Here is a 17,074-nt window from a genome sequence, read left to right as displayed (position 1 = left end):
AACAAAGAATTTTTCGTGATATTTTATATCATCAACTATTTTTATCATTATATGTTAAATGAAGTTCAGTTGTTGTTCCGTTCTTTGATATCTTAATTGTGCTAATATCCTTTATAGGATTTATTTTTGCAACTGTTCCGCAGCATGAACCTCATCATCTATGAAAAATTGAATCTTAACGTCTGAATCTTGAACATCACAAAGAATGGCGATAATGTGAATTAATGATTCATAAGTAAATAATTAAACCGGGGTGTCAATTAAATTTATTATTGAATCATAATTATTAATTATTATATCACGGTAAATTTTCATTAATTCAGAATTAATATCTATTTTATATGGGTTCTCGATGTTTGATGAAAGAGGTGGGGGGTATGTTGGATAAGTGGGAATTTCAACAGGTTCTTTACCGGGTTCAGATAAAATGATTGGGTCTCCATTCTCATGGTTTTTTTATTCTCCTCATTCTTCGGTAAGTCACGAGTTAATAAATTTGGTTGAGTTGCTGACCTTGTTAATTCAGGGCTAACATTAACTTTAACATTTTGAATAATTCGTGATTTATCATCATTTACGTTATAACCAACCGTAATCTCTGCTTTTGCGTTAGTGTTCTTTTGACTAGTGAAACGTCTTCTCATTTATATTCGAATAAAAAAAATATATTTAAACTTTTATTTTGCTGGAACTTTTGAATCTATTATTCCCTGTATTTGTTCATGAAGTTGATTTTTAGCTGTTTCATCGAAATTAATAGACCGAATATATTCATTAATTGCATTCTTATAATCATCTGATTTCTCAAATTTTCTTTTATCTGATTCCTTAACTAAATCATAAGTTAAACCTCGTTGCTGATATAATGGTTTCTTAATTAAATCTTTGAATGCTTGAGATAAAGCACCTGATGCAATTCTTGCTACTATAATTGGTTGGAATTGCTGTTTAAGTTCATCTTTAACATTTGCGAAAACTGGATCGAATAAAGCAACTTTAAAGAATTTCTTAGCTGAAATTTCAGGTCTAATATAGGGTGTCCAAAGGTGCGTTTAGCACAGCGCTCTATATGAGACTATTAAAGGAGATATATGCTGATTATAAATATATAATAAAAAATATGAATATATGTATATGATGAGTATGTTGTATTTTGGCGCCATGCCGGGATATAAAATGAATTTTGAGACAAGAGGCGGTTTCGCGGGAAATTTTGGCGGGATTTTTTTCATTTTTTTAATGAATCATAAAGAAAACATCCTCGCTCTTGCAAAAACATACAAAGACTGTAAAAAAATCTACGAGACATTGGTAAAATGCTTCGGTATGGATGCTCCTAGCTATTCCACTGTAACGTATCATGTTAGGATGTATCACTTCATGAACAAAAAGGCGCCCATCATAAAAATTGACAAAAAATCGCCGGATCAAAGAAAAATCAAAGCAATTCTTCAAGCGCTAGATGAAGACCCAAGAGCATCACTCAGAAGGATAGAGGAGATGACAAAGATACCACGTACAACAGTCAGTTATTATCTGCACAATTATTTGAACTACAAACTAGCGTATACACGTTGGGTTCCGCACAACCTTAATTCAGTTCAAAAAAAATCTAGAGTCCAATCTTCGAAAGAGCTCCTCTCTATATTGGGTGCGTATCAATCCAAGAAGTTTCGCTTTTTAGTAACAGGGACGAGTCTTGGTTTCAATATGCAACAGAAGCCAAAACCATGTGGATCCCGAAGGATGAAAATCCGCAAACATTCCCGAAGAAAAAAATTGACACACCAATGATGATGTTGTCGGTTTTTTGGGGCGTGAATGGCATCATCGCAATTGATATTCTTCAAAAACCTAATACGATGAATGCTCAGTATCTAATTGACAATGTTCTTACTCAAATTATCAATTCTGATGAGTTTGAGAAATCCAAACAACAAAAACAAAAGTTTGCAATTCATTTTGATAATTCAAGAGTTCACAAAAGTCATAAGGTAATGAATTACTTGGTGGAAAACAATGTCAAAGTTTTCCAAACCCAATTTATTCACCTGATATTGCACCCTCTGACTTTTATTTATTCGGCACGCTAAAAAAGAGAGCTGAAGGACGCGAATTCGCGAGTCCAGATGATCTTGAAAATTTTGTAAGAGAGCAATTTGAGCAATTTTCTCATGATGATTTAAAGCGTGTCTTTCAAGCCTGGATCGATCGCTGCGAACACGTGATTGAATCCAATGGTGATTATATTTAAATAAACTTTATATATATGTAACTTGTTTATTTCTATTCGCAGTATTCAGGTTTGTGCTAAACACACCTTTGGACACCCTATATTTGCATATTGACCATCAAACTGGTTAGAATATCGTGGTAATCCATCCGGTCCCTCTTCAATAGCATTTAATTCTTCATTGAAATAAGAATATGGATTATGACGGTATGAATTAATTGGACCATTTTCACCTTCTCCAATGTATTGTTTAACAGCTTTTCCATTTTCATCAAATTGCATAGGATAACGTTCATTATATGCTTTACGTTTAGGATAATCAGATATAGTTAATTTATAACCATTTATGACTTTAATATTACCTTGACCATCAGTAACGAAAACTTCATTTATACCATCGGGTTTTCCATTTGGACCCGTAATGTCTGCTTCGTGTGCTTCCCAATTTGGACCATGACGTTTGGCATATGCTTGAGCTTCTGGTAATGTTAAAACGTTTCTCATTTGTTTAACATCTTTTTGAAGACCAGCAACAATATGAACTAATTCTTTCATTCCATCAGGAACTTTCATAGTTCTATTATATGCACCCCTTTTGTTTGTCCCTTGTTTTAATGAACCTGTAGAAGATTTGCTATTTCTGTCATGTTTAATTATAAATAAAAAATAAAAATTAATTATAAAAAGTTAATCAAATTTAACACTTCCTTTATTTAAATCAACTATTATTTTTCCATGTTCACCTAATTGCTGATATTGTGTGTAAAGTTCATTAATGCTCATTGGTAAATTCACTTGATAAAGCATAACGTTCAACTGTTGACGACTAAACCCACTGAAAATGAAAAGTGTTGATAGATTTGATTTAATGTTTGTGCTTAATGCTTTGAAATATTGAACAGCCATAAAGAATGAACACTGAATGTGTCGACATTGAGTTAATAATTGATTAAAATATGATTTCTCGTTTGTTATTAGTTTTGATTTCACTGCATCATCTAGAAAAATGAGTGAATGCAAAAATTCTCTATCAAAATTTGAAATAGAAAGTGTTTCAAATAATTCATCCCGTTGTTTATCAATAATTTTATCCTCTAATCCTTGCTTCTTGATTGTATTATATAATTCTTTATACATTAAAAAGTTTTTTTAAATAATCTTCTGCTTCTTCTTGTGATAAATAAATAATTGGAATTTTGATTAAATGCTTTAAAGATTCAAATGTATCATCTGAAGGTGAACCTGAACGGTTGATATAAATTAACACATGTGAATGGGGGAAGTGTTAGCAATAATGATAATTTGTTTTAATATCGTTAATGTTTTACCTTTATTTTGTTTACCAATTGCTGCAGTGATTGAATTTAAGTAACATTCAGAATATGGAATTTTCATTAATTTTTCCTTAGATAGAGCATTTCTATTATCACTCAATGCTTCATTAATCATATCATCTACGTATGTATTATATACTCCTGCTAATTCTTCATAGGGAGTGTATGAATTTAAATCCATTTAATCAAAAATAAATTTATAATTTTAAACATTTCTATTCATCAATATTTCATCATATGAACTTCTATACTGCGGTGGTGTACCTGTTGGATGATATTTCAAACCTTCATCTGGTGTCCATGTCCAATATGTAGTCCTAGTAAACCAAACCTGAGGAGGATTGTCACCTTTGAACAGTAAGTGTCATTTTCACCCTGAATGATTGGATAAGCTTTCACTTGTACTGTAACTTGTGAGTTGAAAGTTTCTAATCCATCAAAGAATATACCCGCTCCATCACGTTGAACTGGAATAGTGCATAAGAATGAAGTTTGGTCTTTCCATGTTCTAGCTAATGGCGCGCCATCATCATCATTCAGTGGTTTAGTTAATGAGTCCTCGTATTCTTCCGTGCATTCATTCACTCCATCTAAATCAGAAGCTTGAAGCATACGTGTAAAGAATATGTCACCCACTGTGGTCATCGCTTGATCGGGGAAGTTTCTGGAATCTATAGTGACCTGAAGACCTCGAAGCATTGGATTTTCTAAAACCGTTCTTTGCATTGCATTCTTCGGAAATGTTAACACAACATCTGTAACATTATGAAGAGCGTATGAGAAATCTGAGCTAATACCTTCAGGAGTGATGCAACCTCCATTTAGTGAACGAACGTCAATATGTTGAGCTGGAATCATGAATGGATCTTCCTTACTAAATAAACGTGGTATTGCTTTAACTGATTCTTCAATTAAACCGTATCCTGGTGTAATGCATTTATCCTCTAAAACTTCCATCTTTGTGCATGAAATAATAACGTCATCAACTGTTGCGTCAGCAGATGTAGCGGCTAAGCTTGTAATTAATTTGGCAGGAAGTCCGATTTGTTGGAATTTGCGATCATATTTATAAACATGATTCATAATCTTTTCATAATTTTCATCAGTTATCTTTTCATAAACGTAATTTTGTAAATCAGCAACTCTTAACGGGTCAACCTGACAAAATACTAAAGTATCCCTGAAAACATAATATTTAAGAATGATATCACCAAATGATTTAGGATAATCATCGAACGCCTGAAATGCTAACAAATCATTTACCGGAATAATCATATCAAAAGTGACATCAACTTCTTCATTTGCTTTCTTGAAAACTTCTGAAGGGTCAATATATTTACCACATACTGAGTTATCATATTTTTGAACATTATTATATAACGAATGAACAAACTTTTTAACTTTCCTTTCTGATTTTGGTTTATATGTTGCAAATGCAAAAGATTCACGGGCGCAATCCATCTGAAGATAACCGGCATCACCTCTTTCGGTTTCTACTTCTAATTGTTTAAAGCTTTGATTTGATGATTTGTAACCAACGAATAAACGCATACATTTAAAAGCGGCATCACATGTGAAAACTTTATTTGAAACTAGAGTTGCTTTAACTTTGCGTTTAATATATGTGTCACCTAATTGGTTCACATCATGAGCCGGATTTGTAATTCTTAAATGAGTTTGTTTATCATCAAAATATGGAGCATCAGAGTCATAGCATGAACTTTCAAGTTCTCTATAATATCTTCTACCGTCATTCTTTGCGAATATTTCATTTATCTTTTCGAATGAATGAAACACATTTCCATTAATCGGTTTGGTGTTTGGCACTAAATAGTTAGTCGTCATTTATTAATAAATAAAAAATCAAAATTAAAAGATGAAAATGAATTTTTAATTTTAATGAAATAATCAACTATGGCTGCAGGTATATTTAAGAAACTGTGGAATAGAGTAAAAAGAGGAGCGAGTAAAGTTTGGGAAACATTGAAGAAGGGAGCAAATTGGATATTTAAGAATAAAGAAGCAATTAGTGACGTTGCTGAATCAATAACACCAAAAGCTGCCCCAATAAGAGAAATTTTAAATAAAGGAGAAAAAGTTTATCAAAGACTACAACCGATACTAAGATAAAAATAATTTTAAAATAATTTATTTTTCCACTATCTACCTCCTATTTTATTAAGTATTCCTTCAGCTATTCCACCAATTGCGTTACCTGCTTGTGCTCCCATCGCCGGATTACCTGCTTTAGTACCTAATACTCCACCTATGATAGTTCCTGCCGTTTTCGCTACTGGTGCCAAAAAGTTTGCAACGGGTTTAATAATCTTTTTATAAACCCAACCCGCAGCTTTCTTAATTCCATCCATAATTTTTAAAGAATCCTGCCGCCATTTCTGATTTAATATTAATTAAAAAATTCATTTTCATCACTTATATTCTAATTTTTATTTAATGATAAATGAAACCGATTTTAAAAATAAATGAAACAGAGGAGGAAGAAATAAGTGAAAGTGAAAATGTTCAACAAAAAATAAACGTTGTTAAACCAATTACTGAAATAAAAATTTTTTCATCTGTTGAAGAATTTAATGACTATTATGCTAATAATAAAAAATTATTTGAAGAATTGACAACGTGTAAATTGAATAAAATGTTTAAAGTTGATGGATTCAAAATTTCAAAAATAAAAGGAGTGGTTAGTTTGAAATCTATTCCTCAATCAAGAATCACCTCATTAATGAAAATTGATGATTTAACAAAAAGAATAGAAGAGATTGAAGAAAGAATGAATCAAATAATTGATTTCATAAATTCAAATAATCATTAGTTTCTTAAAGTTCAATGTTGAACTCATCAAATTCATCTTCATCATTACCATTACCTTTAGCGAGTTTATTTACTCTTTCAACTTTATCTTTTGATAGTCTTTCGTTTAATTTTTTCTGAAGTTTTTCGTTACCAAGTTCTAAAATTTTACATGGATGATATTTAAACCCGTTAAATTCTTTTTCCTCAGTTTTGATTTAGCATTTTCATATTCATTAGCGTTTAATAATTCACAGTCTTCCTTTTTAAATTGATGTTTAAGATATTCAGGATTTAATACTCTACGTTTATATGCTCCTAACTTAGTTCTAAAGGTTTTTCTACAAAATTTAGGAATTCCATCCTCTTTAATGTCATCAATGATTTCCATTTCATTATTTTCAATTTCTTCTTCTCGTTTATGAGGTCTTTGATTATGACTCCATTGATTCCATGAAATTAAATATTCTTTATCATTATATTTATACCTCATTAGCTTATTTTGGCTTTCATATTCATTTAATAATTCACAATCTTCATTTTTAAATTGAAGTTTAACCCATTCAGGGTTTAAACAATGTTTAATTAATCGCGGAATATCTGACATCATCTATATATAGCTTCTTTTATAAAAGATAAAAAATAAATTATTTTAAAATTAATGTTAATTTTTTAATGATTTATAAATATATTTTAATGCATCGTCTATATATAGATGTAACAAAAAAAGTCACACAACCCTTCATACCCTACTACTAATGAATTTAATTTTTTCTCAAATTTTTTAATACATTGAATACTATAGCAAATGTACTTATAATTAAGTGTATTGTAATTAAAATGTTGTAACTGACAAAAAGGTGACTTTTAATTTCTTTCAATCCTCTATTGTCATAAACAAATTAATCTTTATATTTAATATCAGTTATTTATTTTTAAAAGATTTTGAAATTCTAACCGAAATTTCAATACTACAGCCATCATTCAATTTGAGCAATCTCGCAATGGGGAAGTCAATTATTAAGATACAACGAACTGTCAGGGTTAAGCGTAATTTCTCTAAGCAAGACGATGAAAGACTCCTCAAGGCAGTTCAGCAAAATGAATTCATTGATTGGAAAGAGATCGCACATAAAGTTGGAGGATGGTCGGCTCGTCAATGCCGAGAGCGATGGAAAAACTATCTAGATCCAGCTCTTTCACACGAAAAATGGAATGCAACCGAAGATCAAATTTTATTAGAAAAATTCGAAGAGTATGGCACTAATTGGGTAGAAATTAAGAGGCACCTCCCTGGGAGAGCAGTTAATGGTATCAAAAACAGGCTTCAATACTTGAAGAAACATAGTCCTTTGCGCGTTGAAGAGTTCAAGCAAGAAGAAGCTTCATTTAATGATATTGACTACTATCTTGACTTCCTAAAGATATCGAACCTTTCCAACTCCCATGATAAAAGTGACATCTCAGCGTTTAATTAACCCAAAACATGATGAATCTCTTTTTGATCTTCGTATTGCAACACAAGAGTGAGAAGATGATAAGGATGATTTTATTATAACTATCTCCATTGCATTGATTTCGGAATGTTAATGAATTAGTTATTCGAGTCATAATATTGCAGATAGCTATTATATTTATTGTTACTTTAAAGGATTTTATTGCGATATACTTTATCTTATTTTTCGGATCTGAATTCAGGCTTGTAAACCGATAAATCATGTCAATTTTTTGACTCTTTTGATCAGACTTCTATTGACCCTGCGGAGTTGAGGAGTAAAACATTATCACCATATGCATAATTAATCCAGAGCGATCAATAAAAACAAGAATATCCTTTAAAAAATCAAGCTCGGTTTTAGGCTTTTCAAAAAATTCGATTTCTATTTTTTTTATAAAATTGGCATGTTATCACATGAGAAATTTGGAAGATTCAAACTTCAAAGAATTAAGACTTTCTTTTATCAAATGATGAAATTGCTCCAAATGCTTCGTATCAGCTTTACTGTGATGGTATTTTATGTTGCGTAGGAGGCATTTTTGGTGCGCAAAATTATCAAAAGCTTGAAAGAGAATTATTGAAAGGATGCAAATTGAAAGTGATGAGAATCACTTAAAACATTTAGAGCATCTCATTATAAAGCTATGTTTGGTATTACTGATGGACAACACTAAGACATCATACATTGTAATTACATGAAAGATATGATTTAACTAAATAAACATTAAAAAATAAAATTAACATTTATTTATAGCAAATCATTATTCTAATGTTGAAAATAATCTTGCATTAGATTTTTTATCTCATATGCAAGATGATTATGCTCATTCATTATTGCTGACTAAAATTTATAAAAATTATCAAAGATCTTATAAGTTGAAATATGTGATATATATAATTCATACTGAGTTAATAGGGAAAACCAAATCAAAAAATGAAAATATTCGTTATATTCCAATAAAATGCAAAAAAACGAAAATCCAAAAAAAGTGGAATAATCCGTTATAAAATGTCTGAGGATCGCGAAGCTAAGTTAGAATACCTCAACACCAAACCCGAGGGATCTCCAGTTTCTGTCATGGAGCATACGGGTGAAGTTATCATCAGACTTGCAGACAATTGCGCAGAGCGTCCACTCGATTATTTCGAAGTCGCTTCATATATCATCAAAGAAGAACGCCAGAGCAAAGAAAACCAAGAGTTACTCAAGTTTGGCAAGCCAAAAGGACCAAACTTCGTCGAAAATGCTAAAACAAACGTACGTCTTCAAGCACAATTATTCCCAAAGCAACAACTCGGTGAAGAAGAGGAAGAAGCCGGTGAAGCTGAAGGTGGTGAAGATGCTGAGCACCAAGAGGAAGAAACAGTTAACGAAGGTGAAATTCCAAACGTTATTGGAAATATGCAATTCATGAACGAGGTTGGTGTTGGTTTAAACGAAACAGAAACTATTCTCTTACAACAAGCAATTCAAAAACTCATTCGCTCAAAGCCATTAGCCACAGCTCGTTTCTGGGGCAAGGTCATGGGTATTCAAAACGATTACTACATTGCTGAAGCCGAATTCAACGACGGCGAGCGCCCACATGCTGCTCAAGAAGAAGAAGAGAAGAACGAGCCAGAGGAAGGAACAGAAAACAAGGAAGATAAGCCAAGAATCGTTCCAAAGGAAGAAGATTCTGGTCCAAACCAATACAGCTACTTCGTTTGCACACAGCTTGGTGGTCCATGGAAGTTACTTCCTGATATTACACCAGCACAGATCCAAGGCTCTCGCTGCATCCGCCAAATGTTCAGCGGAACAGAGAAAGGTCCTATTGCTGCTCCAGAAGGCCGCTTCCAGGGCGGAGAATACGAATTACTTCGTTGCTTCATTTCTCGTGTTACACATTCCTGCACACTTGCGCCAAAAGGCCTCTACAATCTTGAAGAAGAGCCAGAGGAAGGTGGCCGTGTCGAAAATGTTACTCCAATTGCAATGGCAGAGGAACCAGAATATAAGCCACTCGAAGGCCTCAAATCCTTTGTCCACTGCGTACCAACCATCTTAGATCAGGGCCGCTGCGAGTTCTACATCTTCGAGGAAGACCAGCAGGACGAAGAAGGCAACGAGAAAGAGCCAGTCGTTGAACATGGCCCACCAATTTTGACACCAATCACAGAGGATAAATCTAAGGACGAGTACAAGTGCTGGTCCCTTAGAGAGGTGAATGGCGTTAGCAAGAGATATTGGCTTAGATCTAACGTATGGCCAGGTTTGCACATCGTTTCTAATGAAAATGGTAGCCGCATGGTCATGATGTACTTCGGAACAGGCATGAAGGCCCAGAAGCCTCTTGAGTGGCCACCGCTCCCAGTAAAGAAGCCACCGCCACCACCACCAAAGGAGGAAGAAGAGAAGAACGAGAACGAGGAAGAAGAGAAAGGTGAGGAAGGCGCTGAGAAGACAAACACAGAGGAAACAACTGGCGAGGAATCTGCGACTGGAACTGCAACAAACGAAGAGTCTGGAACTTATGACTCAAACTATGATTCAAGCGCACAGTAAAATGAAAAGTAATTTTGTTGCCTTTTAAAATGAATAAAAAAATTGATCCTTTATTTTTAGAAATATATATTAAAAAATCATTTCAACGAAAAAAAAATCTTTTTAGAACTAAAATGATTTTCAGTTCTTTATAAGCACTTGGAGGTATAATACATTATCATTAAAACACCAATCTCGTTATATAATTGACTAATGATGGCAGAAAACCATTATCATTAGCACGCTAATTGAAATGGCAGTAGAAATCTCTTTATATAAAGTTTGGGATACCTGAGTTATAAGAAACCTTAAAGTCTTGACGTAATAAGGAGTTTATGTCAATTAAGAAAGATATCAACGATAAATTTTAAACAAAAATCAAACATTTTATGTAACAACACAAAAAAATAAAGATAAATAATTAAAAAAAAACTTAATTTTCATCATCTTCAGGAATTTCTTCAGGTTTGTATGGTGCGTCTAAGCTCATTGTTTTCACTGGTTCAGGAGCAGTGTTAGGATGTATTGGGATATTATCACTTGCCAAGGAAGGAGTTGTTGAAGCGACATCAAATTTGTTTTGTGACTGCGACTGTTGTCTCAAAGAAGAAGTTGGAGAAACCAGAAGAGAGAATGTTTTTTGTGCCAGCTGCGTAGTCCTGCTTAGTCTTCCTTTCTTCTTTGGCGGAGGAAGCATTTTTGCAGGAATTGGTGGAGGACCTCTTGGAAATGTTTGTCTTTTTCCAGGATCAACCCAAACTCTTTTGTTTGTGATTGCTGTCCTCGCTTTTACTGTTGTCAACTGTTCAGTTATCTGTTGTATCCTGTTGTTCTCTATGTTTGGAGTCGCGTACCTGAAATTCGGGTGATTTCTCTCATTTTTGGGTAAAATCTCCAAACCAGCTTCATGATCTTTGAAGATAGGAGCATGCATTGGAACTGGATCATAGTTTTTGCATGTTTCCTTGTCATTTCCATTCGACCAATCGTATTTGTAGTCATAAACAAAGTCATGTTTCAGAAAACATTCTCTAAATATTTGTCTAAGTTGTGAATAAGGGGGTTCTTGGGCGAAATCAAGAGCTCTGACTATTTCAAAGTATTTTATGAACTCTTCAGGTAAGTCTTGACATAGCATATCAAAGGAAGTAGTCATTTTCTTTTCTCCGATTTTCTCATATTTTTGTTTTAAGTTCTCTGACTGAATTCCTTGCCATGGAAGTTGTCCCTTGAGCAAATAAACAAGGACATAACCTAAACTTTCGAGGTCATCCCTTCTACTTTGCTCAATTCCGAGATGAGTGTTTATTGAAACGTATCTAGAAGTTCCGACAAGTTCTTTATCGCCTCTGTATGGGATATGTTCTTTAGTCTTCGGATCCCTATATTTCTTTGAAAGTCCGAAATCGATCAAATAAATTAAATTTGATTTTTTCCCGGTTCCAATTAAGAAGTTCTCTGGCTTGATATCTCTATGTATGAAATGGCGTTCATGCATGTATTGTATTAGGCAAATGGCCTGATCTGCAAATATCAAAACCGTTTTTAATGATAATTGTTGGTTGTGGCGCATCATTTCGAACTCAAGGGAACTTCCGAGGTACTCCATGACAAGAACATTGTATTGGCCTTCCGTTCCAAACCAGAAAAGTTCAGGAATTCCTGGGCAACCCGCTAAAACTTTATAAATTTTTGATTCATTTTTAAGTTGAAGGCTTTGTTTCTCAACAGGTTCTAGTTTAATGGCTACCATTTCATGAGAAACAATATGCTCACCAAGGAAAATGACTCCGAAGCTTCCTTTTCCGATTTCTTCTTTCAAAATGTATCTTGAAGCAACAGTTTTGTCTGAATTAGCTGTAGATTTTGGTGTCTGTTGTGTGGAATCCGCGTTGTTCTTTGGTTTCTTCTGTTTTTCAGAAGCATTTTGTTTTGAATTTAAGGCTTTGAACTGAGCATCAGGGGTATTAGCGATAATGAATATGGTTAATACCCATTTCATCATATCTGGCACTGTTTTGCAAAGGAATGTATGAGATGGTGAAGTTTTATTGATATCTCCAACAATAAAAAGTAATCCACAATGAGATTTGTTCAAAGGTTGTTTCGGTTCTGGGTAAACCATTGTAAGACTTGATATTTTCTGCGATACCGTCTGTTCTTTGACATTATCACCTTCTGTTGGTTGAAATTGGAAGTTTTTAGCTGTTGCATGTATCGAAGCTTTGACTGCTTTTGTTTCCTTTGGTCCTATTACTTCTTCAATTTCTTCTTGGAGTTGGTAAGAATTCGTTATTAATCTTTCGTAGTATTGGACTGTTTCACTGTATATTTTGTTAAAATACATCTGAAATTCTTTCATTTCTTTTGATGATTCGAAAACTAATGAAACAGGTGAGAAGATTTTTCCGATTGAATTAAGTATGACTTCATATCCTTTAGAATGCTTGCTAACATCATTTGTAGATGTTGGTATGAATATTATTTGGATTACATCTTTGATACTATTATTTTGAAATAAATATAGGAATGGACCAACAGCTTGAACTGTTATTTTCATGACTTTATCTTTGCTAAATGTTGCTTGCACATTTCCCCACTTCCGTAACTCATTCAGTCCTTTGAACGGTTCCGGAAGAGAGAGATTTTGCATAAAGTGAGAAAAAAACATGCAACTCTGTTTTCAACGCATGGAGCTAGCAATCAACTATACGACATAAAACACGATATATCACACAAAAAATTATTAGAATTATATGAAAATTTATTATAATGTGAATTTGTATTATTTCGAATCCGGAATCAGACAAAAATTCTAGAAGAAAATAGTAATATTTTAAAAATCTAAAGAGTCTATTGTTTTGAAATCTCTTGTTAAAGCTTAATTTATTCGTAAAATTGAAATTTTTAATTTTTCAACCTTACTTTTCCAAAAATATTTTTGAATTCTAAAAATTAAAATCAAAATATAAAAGTTAAATGAGTTATTTTACAAAATCTAAAAAATTTGGAAATGTTAACAAGAAGAATTTGCCTGCTTGAACCAAAGGCAACAGTTGTCTGTTGGAAAAAGCTCGGAAATAAGAAATATTATTTCTTTTTTCATCATTTACACAGCGACGATCACTTATACTTAACAACGCTGCATATCTAATAACTTTTAGATTTAATATTCGTTTATAGGAAGATTTAGTTAACTGTAAAAGAATTTTTAACTTTGAATCAACAATTGATACACATAACATTGAGCCATAATCTAATAATTAAAAGAATTACTTCACATTATTGAAGCTTTAACGATTTATCTACAGAATTGCAAAAATAATATTGACCAAAAATCCTTTCTGATAAACACTATAACAAGTAATGACCTAAAAAGTAGAATTTTACCCAAAAGTTTTTAGTAAAACTACTGAAATCCATGAATAAAAAACTGATACTTCCACGATTTGTAGAATTTGGCTATTTTAGGGCATTATTATTGTTCTAACAATAACACACTCAGTAAAACTACAATTTAGTGATCATTTTTTTCCCTGTGGCAATATATTTTGAGTTTCACCAATAAATTGAAAAATTTAAAAAAAAAGGTGGAAAATTTTTTTCATGGTGCAAATATCGAAATTGTGCAATGAATTAAAGCGTGCGCATGTTATTACGGAATGTGGTACATTGTGTATCAATATTAATGATCGAATCATCAACACAAAGAAGTCTTCAGCGATTTGTTTTTCAGAATTAATCAAAGAAAAATATTATATTGATAAATCAATCACATCATTGAACACACATCTAGATATTACATGCCAAGATTCGATTGATATACTTTCAAACTTTATTGAAACAGGAAAACTTGAATTTGAAGCAGATGAGGCACATTATCATGACATATTCGAAATCGGCAAATATTTTGGAAATCAATTTCTCATACAAGTATATGCTAAACATGTTAAATCAGACAAATCTCTCACAAATGAAAACATTTTTAAGAAGTACGAAATTTCTGCATACGAAAACGATTCTACGACAATGAATGAATGCATTGAGTACATATCATCACATTTCTACAGTTTGAAAGATGATGATATCATTACAAATTTTGTGAAAAATGGATTTGAATTTTGTGAAAAAATTTTGAAGTCAAAAGAACTGAAAATAGAAAATGAAGACAAACTATGTTTGTTACTTTTAGATACTTGCAGAAGAGACATACATTATTTGATTTATTTAGCTATGTTAATTTACAATTTTGTTCTTCAGAAGTTTATGACTATATTTATAATTTTTCAGTTGAAAACTCTTATGAATCAAGTCTTTTAACTATTTATAATGAAACATTGAAACATTATCATTCAAAATTAAGAAATAAATTTGAAATTCAAATCAATCTATTACATCTTTCGAAAAACATTTGATTCGAAATCAATTTCAAATATCAAATCATAGTTTTAGTTTTGTTGATAAAATTGTTGAAAAAGTTTCAAAAGAAATTCAAATGGAAATGACTGCTTCATCTCTTTATTGTGGAAATTTATCCGATATAAATTCATATTCAGATAATGCTAATTCTTTACAATAATAAACCTAATTCATGGGTAAAAGCTGATCTAAAGATATAAATTAAAACCAAAATCATATATTCTACGATCACATATGGTTTTCTTCTATTTATTGAGAAATGGAAGCTAGAAGGTACCAAAGAAGATGGAACATCTATTGTATTAGATAATAAATACTATGAATTTCAACCAAGAGAAATCAAAGAATTTCCACTTCAAACTAATGATTATTTTGTTGCTTTCAAAATAACACAAACAGGAAAGAATTCAAGTGATCAAGACTATTTCCGTATTACTGTTTTTGACTTCAAAGGAAAATTAATAAAATTTTAACCATTTTTTCATTCAATCATTAAAAAGCAAATCTTATACAACCTAAACACACTTATGGCATAGCTTTTTAAATATAATTCCGTAATCAAATTCAGTAATTGTTTATTGTGATTAATCAAAAAAAAAGTGAATAACAAAATCATTAAAGAAATCATTGTTCAAATCCGTGTATTAGATTGAGAGATTTAACACTTATGCGATATCATATTTCGTTTGATTTTCATGAATTAATATACAACAAGATTTTATTGATTCTCATGTAAAAAATTTTACTTATAAAGTATTTTTTTTAAAGTAAATCAGAGATGATAATAACAAATAAATTAAAATGTTTACTTACAACATTATTTCAAATAAAATAATACAATGAAAATATTTCTTCACGGATCAACTAAATATGTGAACATCTTTCCACCTTTGACTTCTATTTCACCTCTTTCCTTGATGGAGAACTGCCCACCATATATAAATTCGTAGACAGGTCTAGAAATATGTACTTTCATTGGAACACCGTGATGTTCCATTTCATGGGCGATATTGATTGCAGGTCCTAATATTTCGAATGTTGGTTTCTCTGTTCCGATGACACCTGCAACAATTGGACCGCCCGTGTTAATTCCAACTCGAATTTTGAGATTTTCATTTTCTTTATCATCGATTTCCAACAATTTCTTTATTGCTAAACAACCGAAATCAACAACTTCTCTCGCATGAATTTGTGGTTGATTTACTTCATCAAATATTCCACCAGCAGCCATATAACAATCACCAATGCATTTAATCTTTGTCATAGTTTTATGAGCATTTGTGATTGCATCCATTTCTTTGAAAACAATATTCAACATTCTCATGACATACTGAGCATCATGTGAACCACACCATGGCGTGAATTCAACAACATCAAAGAATAAAACTGTAACTGATTGAACAGAGAAAGAAATGTTCTTTTCTCCTGCTTGTACTCTTGGTACTAAAGAGGCTGGTAAAATAGATGCCAATATTGTATCAGACTTCTTTCTTTCTTCTTCAATTAATTGTTCATGTAAAATATTTTGTGTTTTATCTCTTCCTGAAATAATCTTTGTTGTATTGACAACAACAGGTGTGAATTCCATGAAAACTGTATTTCCATCTTTTTCAAATTGGAGATTTGTTATTGTCGTCGTTGCTGACTCAACTTTTCCTTGGAATCTCTCATTTGTAAAGAATTCTTTTGCACTTTTTCCAATCAAATCTTCTGATTTAACATTAAATGTTTCTTCGAAAGCAGTGTTAATGTTAATGATCTTATTTGATTCATCATCTTGTATGACAATAATTGAGTCATTCAGTTTATTAACGACTTCATTAGAATAAGCAAGATGCTTTGCAGATTGATCTGCATCTTTATTTTCATAATCGCCTGCAATAAATCCATAATTCTTGAATTACTCAAAACAACTCTTGGAGGACAGAACAATAACAATCTCATTGTGAATGTCAACAAAATATCTTCTTTGTGTATTAAAGCAACAGCCATAAACATTAATATCATTGCTACTAATATACATGTAATTCCAACACCTTTAATCGTTGTTCCGTATTTGTTGATTCCTGACATAATCTCTTCTGTTAATGTCTTTCCAATTCTATAGAAAAATGCTTCATATAATTCTATAGGACCAATCTGTCAGATCTGTTCGAAATCGGGATCATTAGGGATAGGATAAGTTCGTTCAGAAATATTTTCCATGGAAATGAATGCTAAATATCTCAAAAGATATCCGGATGTCAAATACAACT

The 17,074-nt window shown here is 32.0% G+C and overlaps 6 protein-coding genes and 4 pseudogenes across 10 annotated transcripts, besides 4 other annotated features; 5 read left to right on the top strand and 5 right to left on the bottom strand.

Moving 5' to 3' along the window:
- Nucleotides 1-3,622: part of a mobile genetic element that runs on past the window's edge.
- Nucleotides 1,033-1,060: a terminal%2Cinverted (terminal inverted repeat of Mariner transposon ID:TVAGG3_0308100).
- Nucleotides 1,033-2,334: a mobile genetic element.
- TVAGG3_0308110 lies at nt 1,129-2,254 on the top strand (annotated as a pseudogene). The gene has a single exon. A coding segment is annotated over exon 1 (1,126 nt).
- Nucleotides 2,307-2,334: a terminal%2Cinverted (terminal inverted repeat of Mariner transposon ID:TVAGG3_0308100).
- On the bottom strand, nt 2,335-2,880 carry TVAGG3_0308090 (annotated as a pseudogene). Its single transcript has one exon. A coding segment is annotated over exon 1 (546 nt).
- A 925-nt stretch (nt 3,623-4,547) lies between the features above and the next one.
- On the bottom strand, nt 4,548-5,118 carry TVAGG3_0308070 (uncharacterized protein; the record flags this gene model as incomplete). The annotated part of the gene is made up of 1 exon (XM_051229735.1): nt 4,548-5,118. A coding segment is annotated over one exon (571 nt), but the record flags the coding sequence as incomplete, so codon positions are not given.
- Nucleotides 5,119-5,481: 363 nt separating this feature from the next.
- TVAGG3_0308060 (uncharacterized protein) lies at nt 5,482-5,697 on the top strand (the record flags this gene model as incomplete). The annotated part of the gene is made up of 1 exon (XM_051229734.1): nt 5,482-5,697. The coding sequence occupies one exon, from the start codon at nt 5,482-5,484 to the stop codon at nt 5,695-5,697; it is 216 nt and encodes a 71-aa protein (XP_051099464.1).
- A 29-nt stretch (nt 5,698-5,726) lies between these two features.
- On the bottom strand, nt 5,727-5,936 carry TVAGG3_0308050 (uncharacterized protein; the record flags this gene model as incomplete). Its single annotated transcript, XM_051229733.1, has 1 exon — nt 5,727-5,936. The coding sequence occupies one exon, from the start codon at nt 5,934-5,936 to the stop codon at nt 5,727-5,729; it is 210 nt and encodes a 69-aa protein (XP_051099463.1).
- Nucleotides 5,937-7,358: 1,422 nt separating this feature from the next.
- TVAGG3_0308040 (RNA polymerase II transcription regulator recruiting protein) lies at nt 7,359-8,281 on the top strand (the record flags this gene model as incomplete). The annotated part of the gene is made up of 1 exon (XM_001302877.1): nt 7,380-7,853. One exon carries the CDS (start codon nt 7,380-7,382, stop codon nt 7,851-7,853), a length of 474 nt encoding a protein of 157 aa, XP_001302878.1.
- A 598-nt stretch (nt 8,282-8,879) lies between these two features.
- On the top strand, nt 8,880-10,511 carry TVAGG3_0308030 (microtubule-based process; the record flags this gene model as incomplete). Its single annotated transcript, XM_001302878.1, has 1 exon — nt 8,883-10,421. One exon carries the CDS (start codon nt 8,883-8,885, stop codon nt 10,419-10,421), a length of 1,539 nt encoding a protein of 512 aa, XP_001302879.1.
- A 322-nt stretch (nt 10,512-10,833) lies between these two features.
- Nucleotides 10,834-13,151, bottom strand: TVAGG3_0308020 (protein kinase protein; the record flags this gene model as incomplete). Its single annotated transcript, XM_001302879.1, has 1 exon — nt 10,834-11,973. One exon carries the CDS (start codon nt 11,971-11,973, stop codon nt 10,834-10,836), a length of 1,140 nt encoding a protein of 379 aa, XP_001302880.1.
- Nucleotides 13,152-14,006: 855 nt separating this feature from the next.
- On the top strand, nt 14,007-15,292 carry TVAGG3_0308010 (annotated as a pseudogene). The gene has a single exon. A coding segment is annotated over exon 1 (1,286 nt).
- Nucleotides 15,293-15,672: 380 nt separating this feature from the next.
- Nucleotides 15,673-16,892, bottom strand: TVAGG3_0308000 (annotated as a pseudogene). Its single transcript has one exon. A coding segment is annotated over exon 1 (1,220 nt).
- Nucleotides 16,893-17,074: the final 182 nt, after the last annotated feature.

The sequence above is a fragment of the Trichomonas vaginalis genome, chromosome V (genome assembly GCF_026262505.1).
Source record: "Trichomonas vaginalis G3 chromosome V, whole genome shotgun sequence".
Taxonomy (NCBI): Eukaryota; Parabasalia; order Trichomonadida; family Trichomonadidae; genus Trichomonas; species Trichomonas vaginalis.
This window is presented reverse-complemented; position numbering and strand designations above follow the sequence as displayed.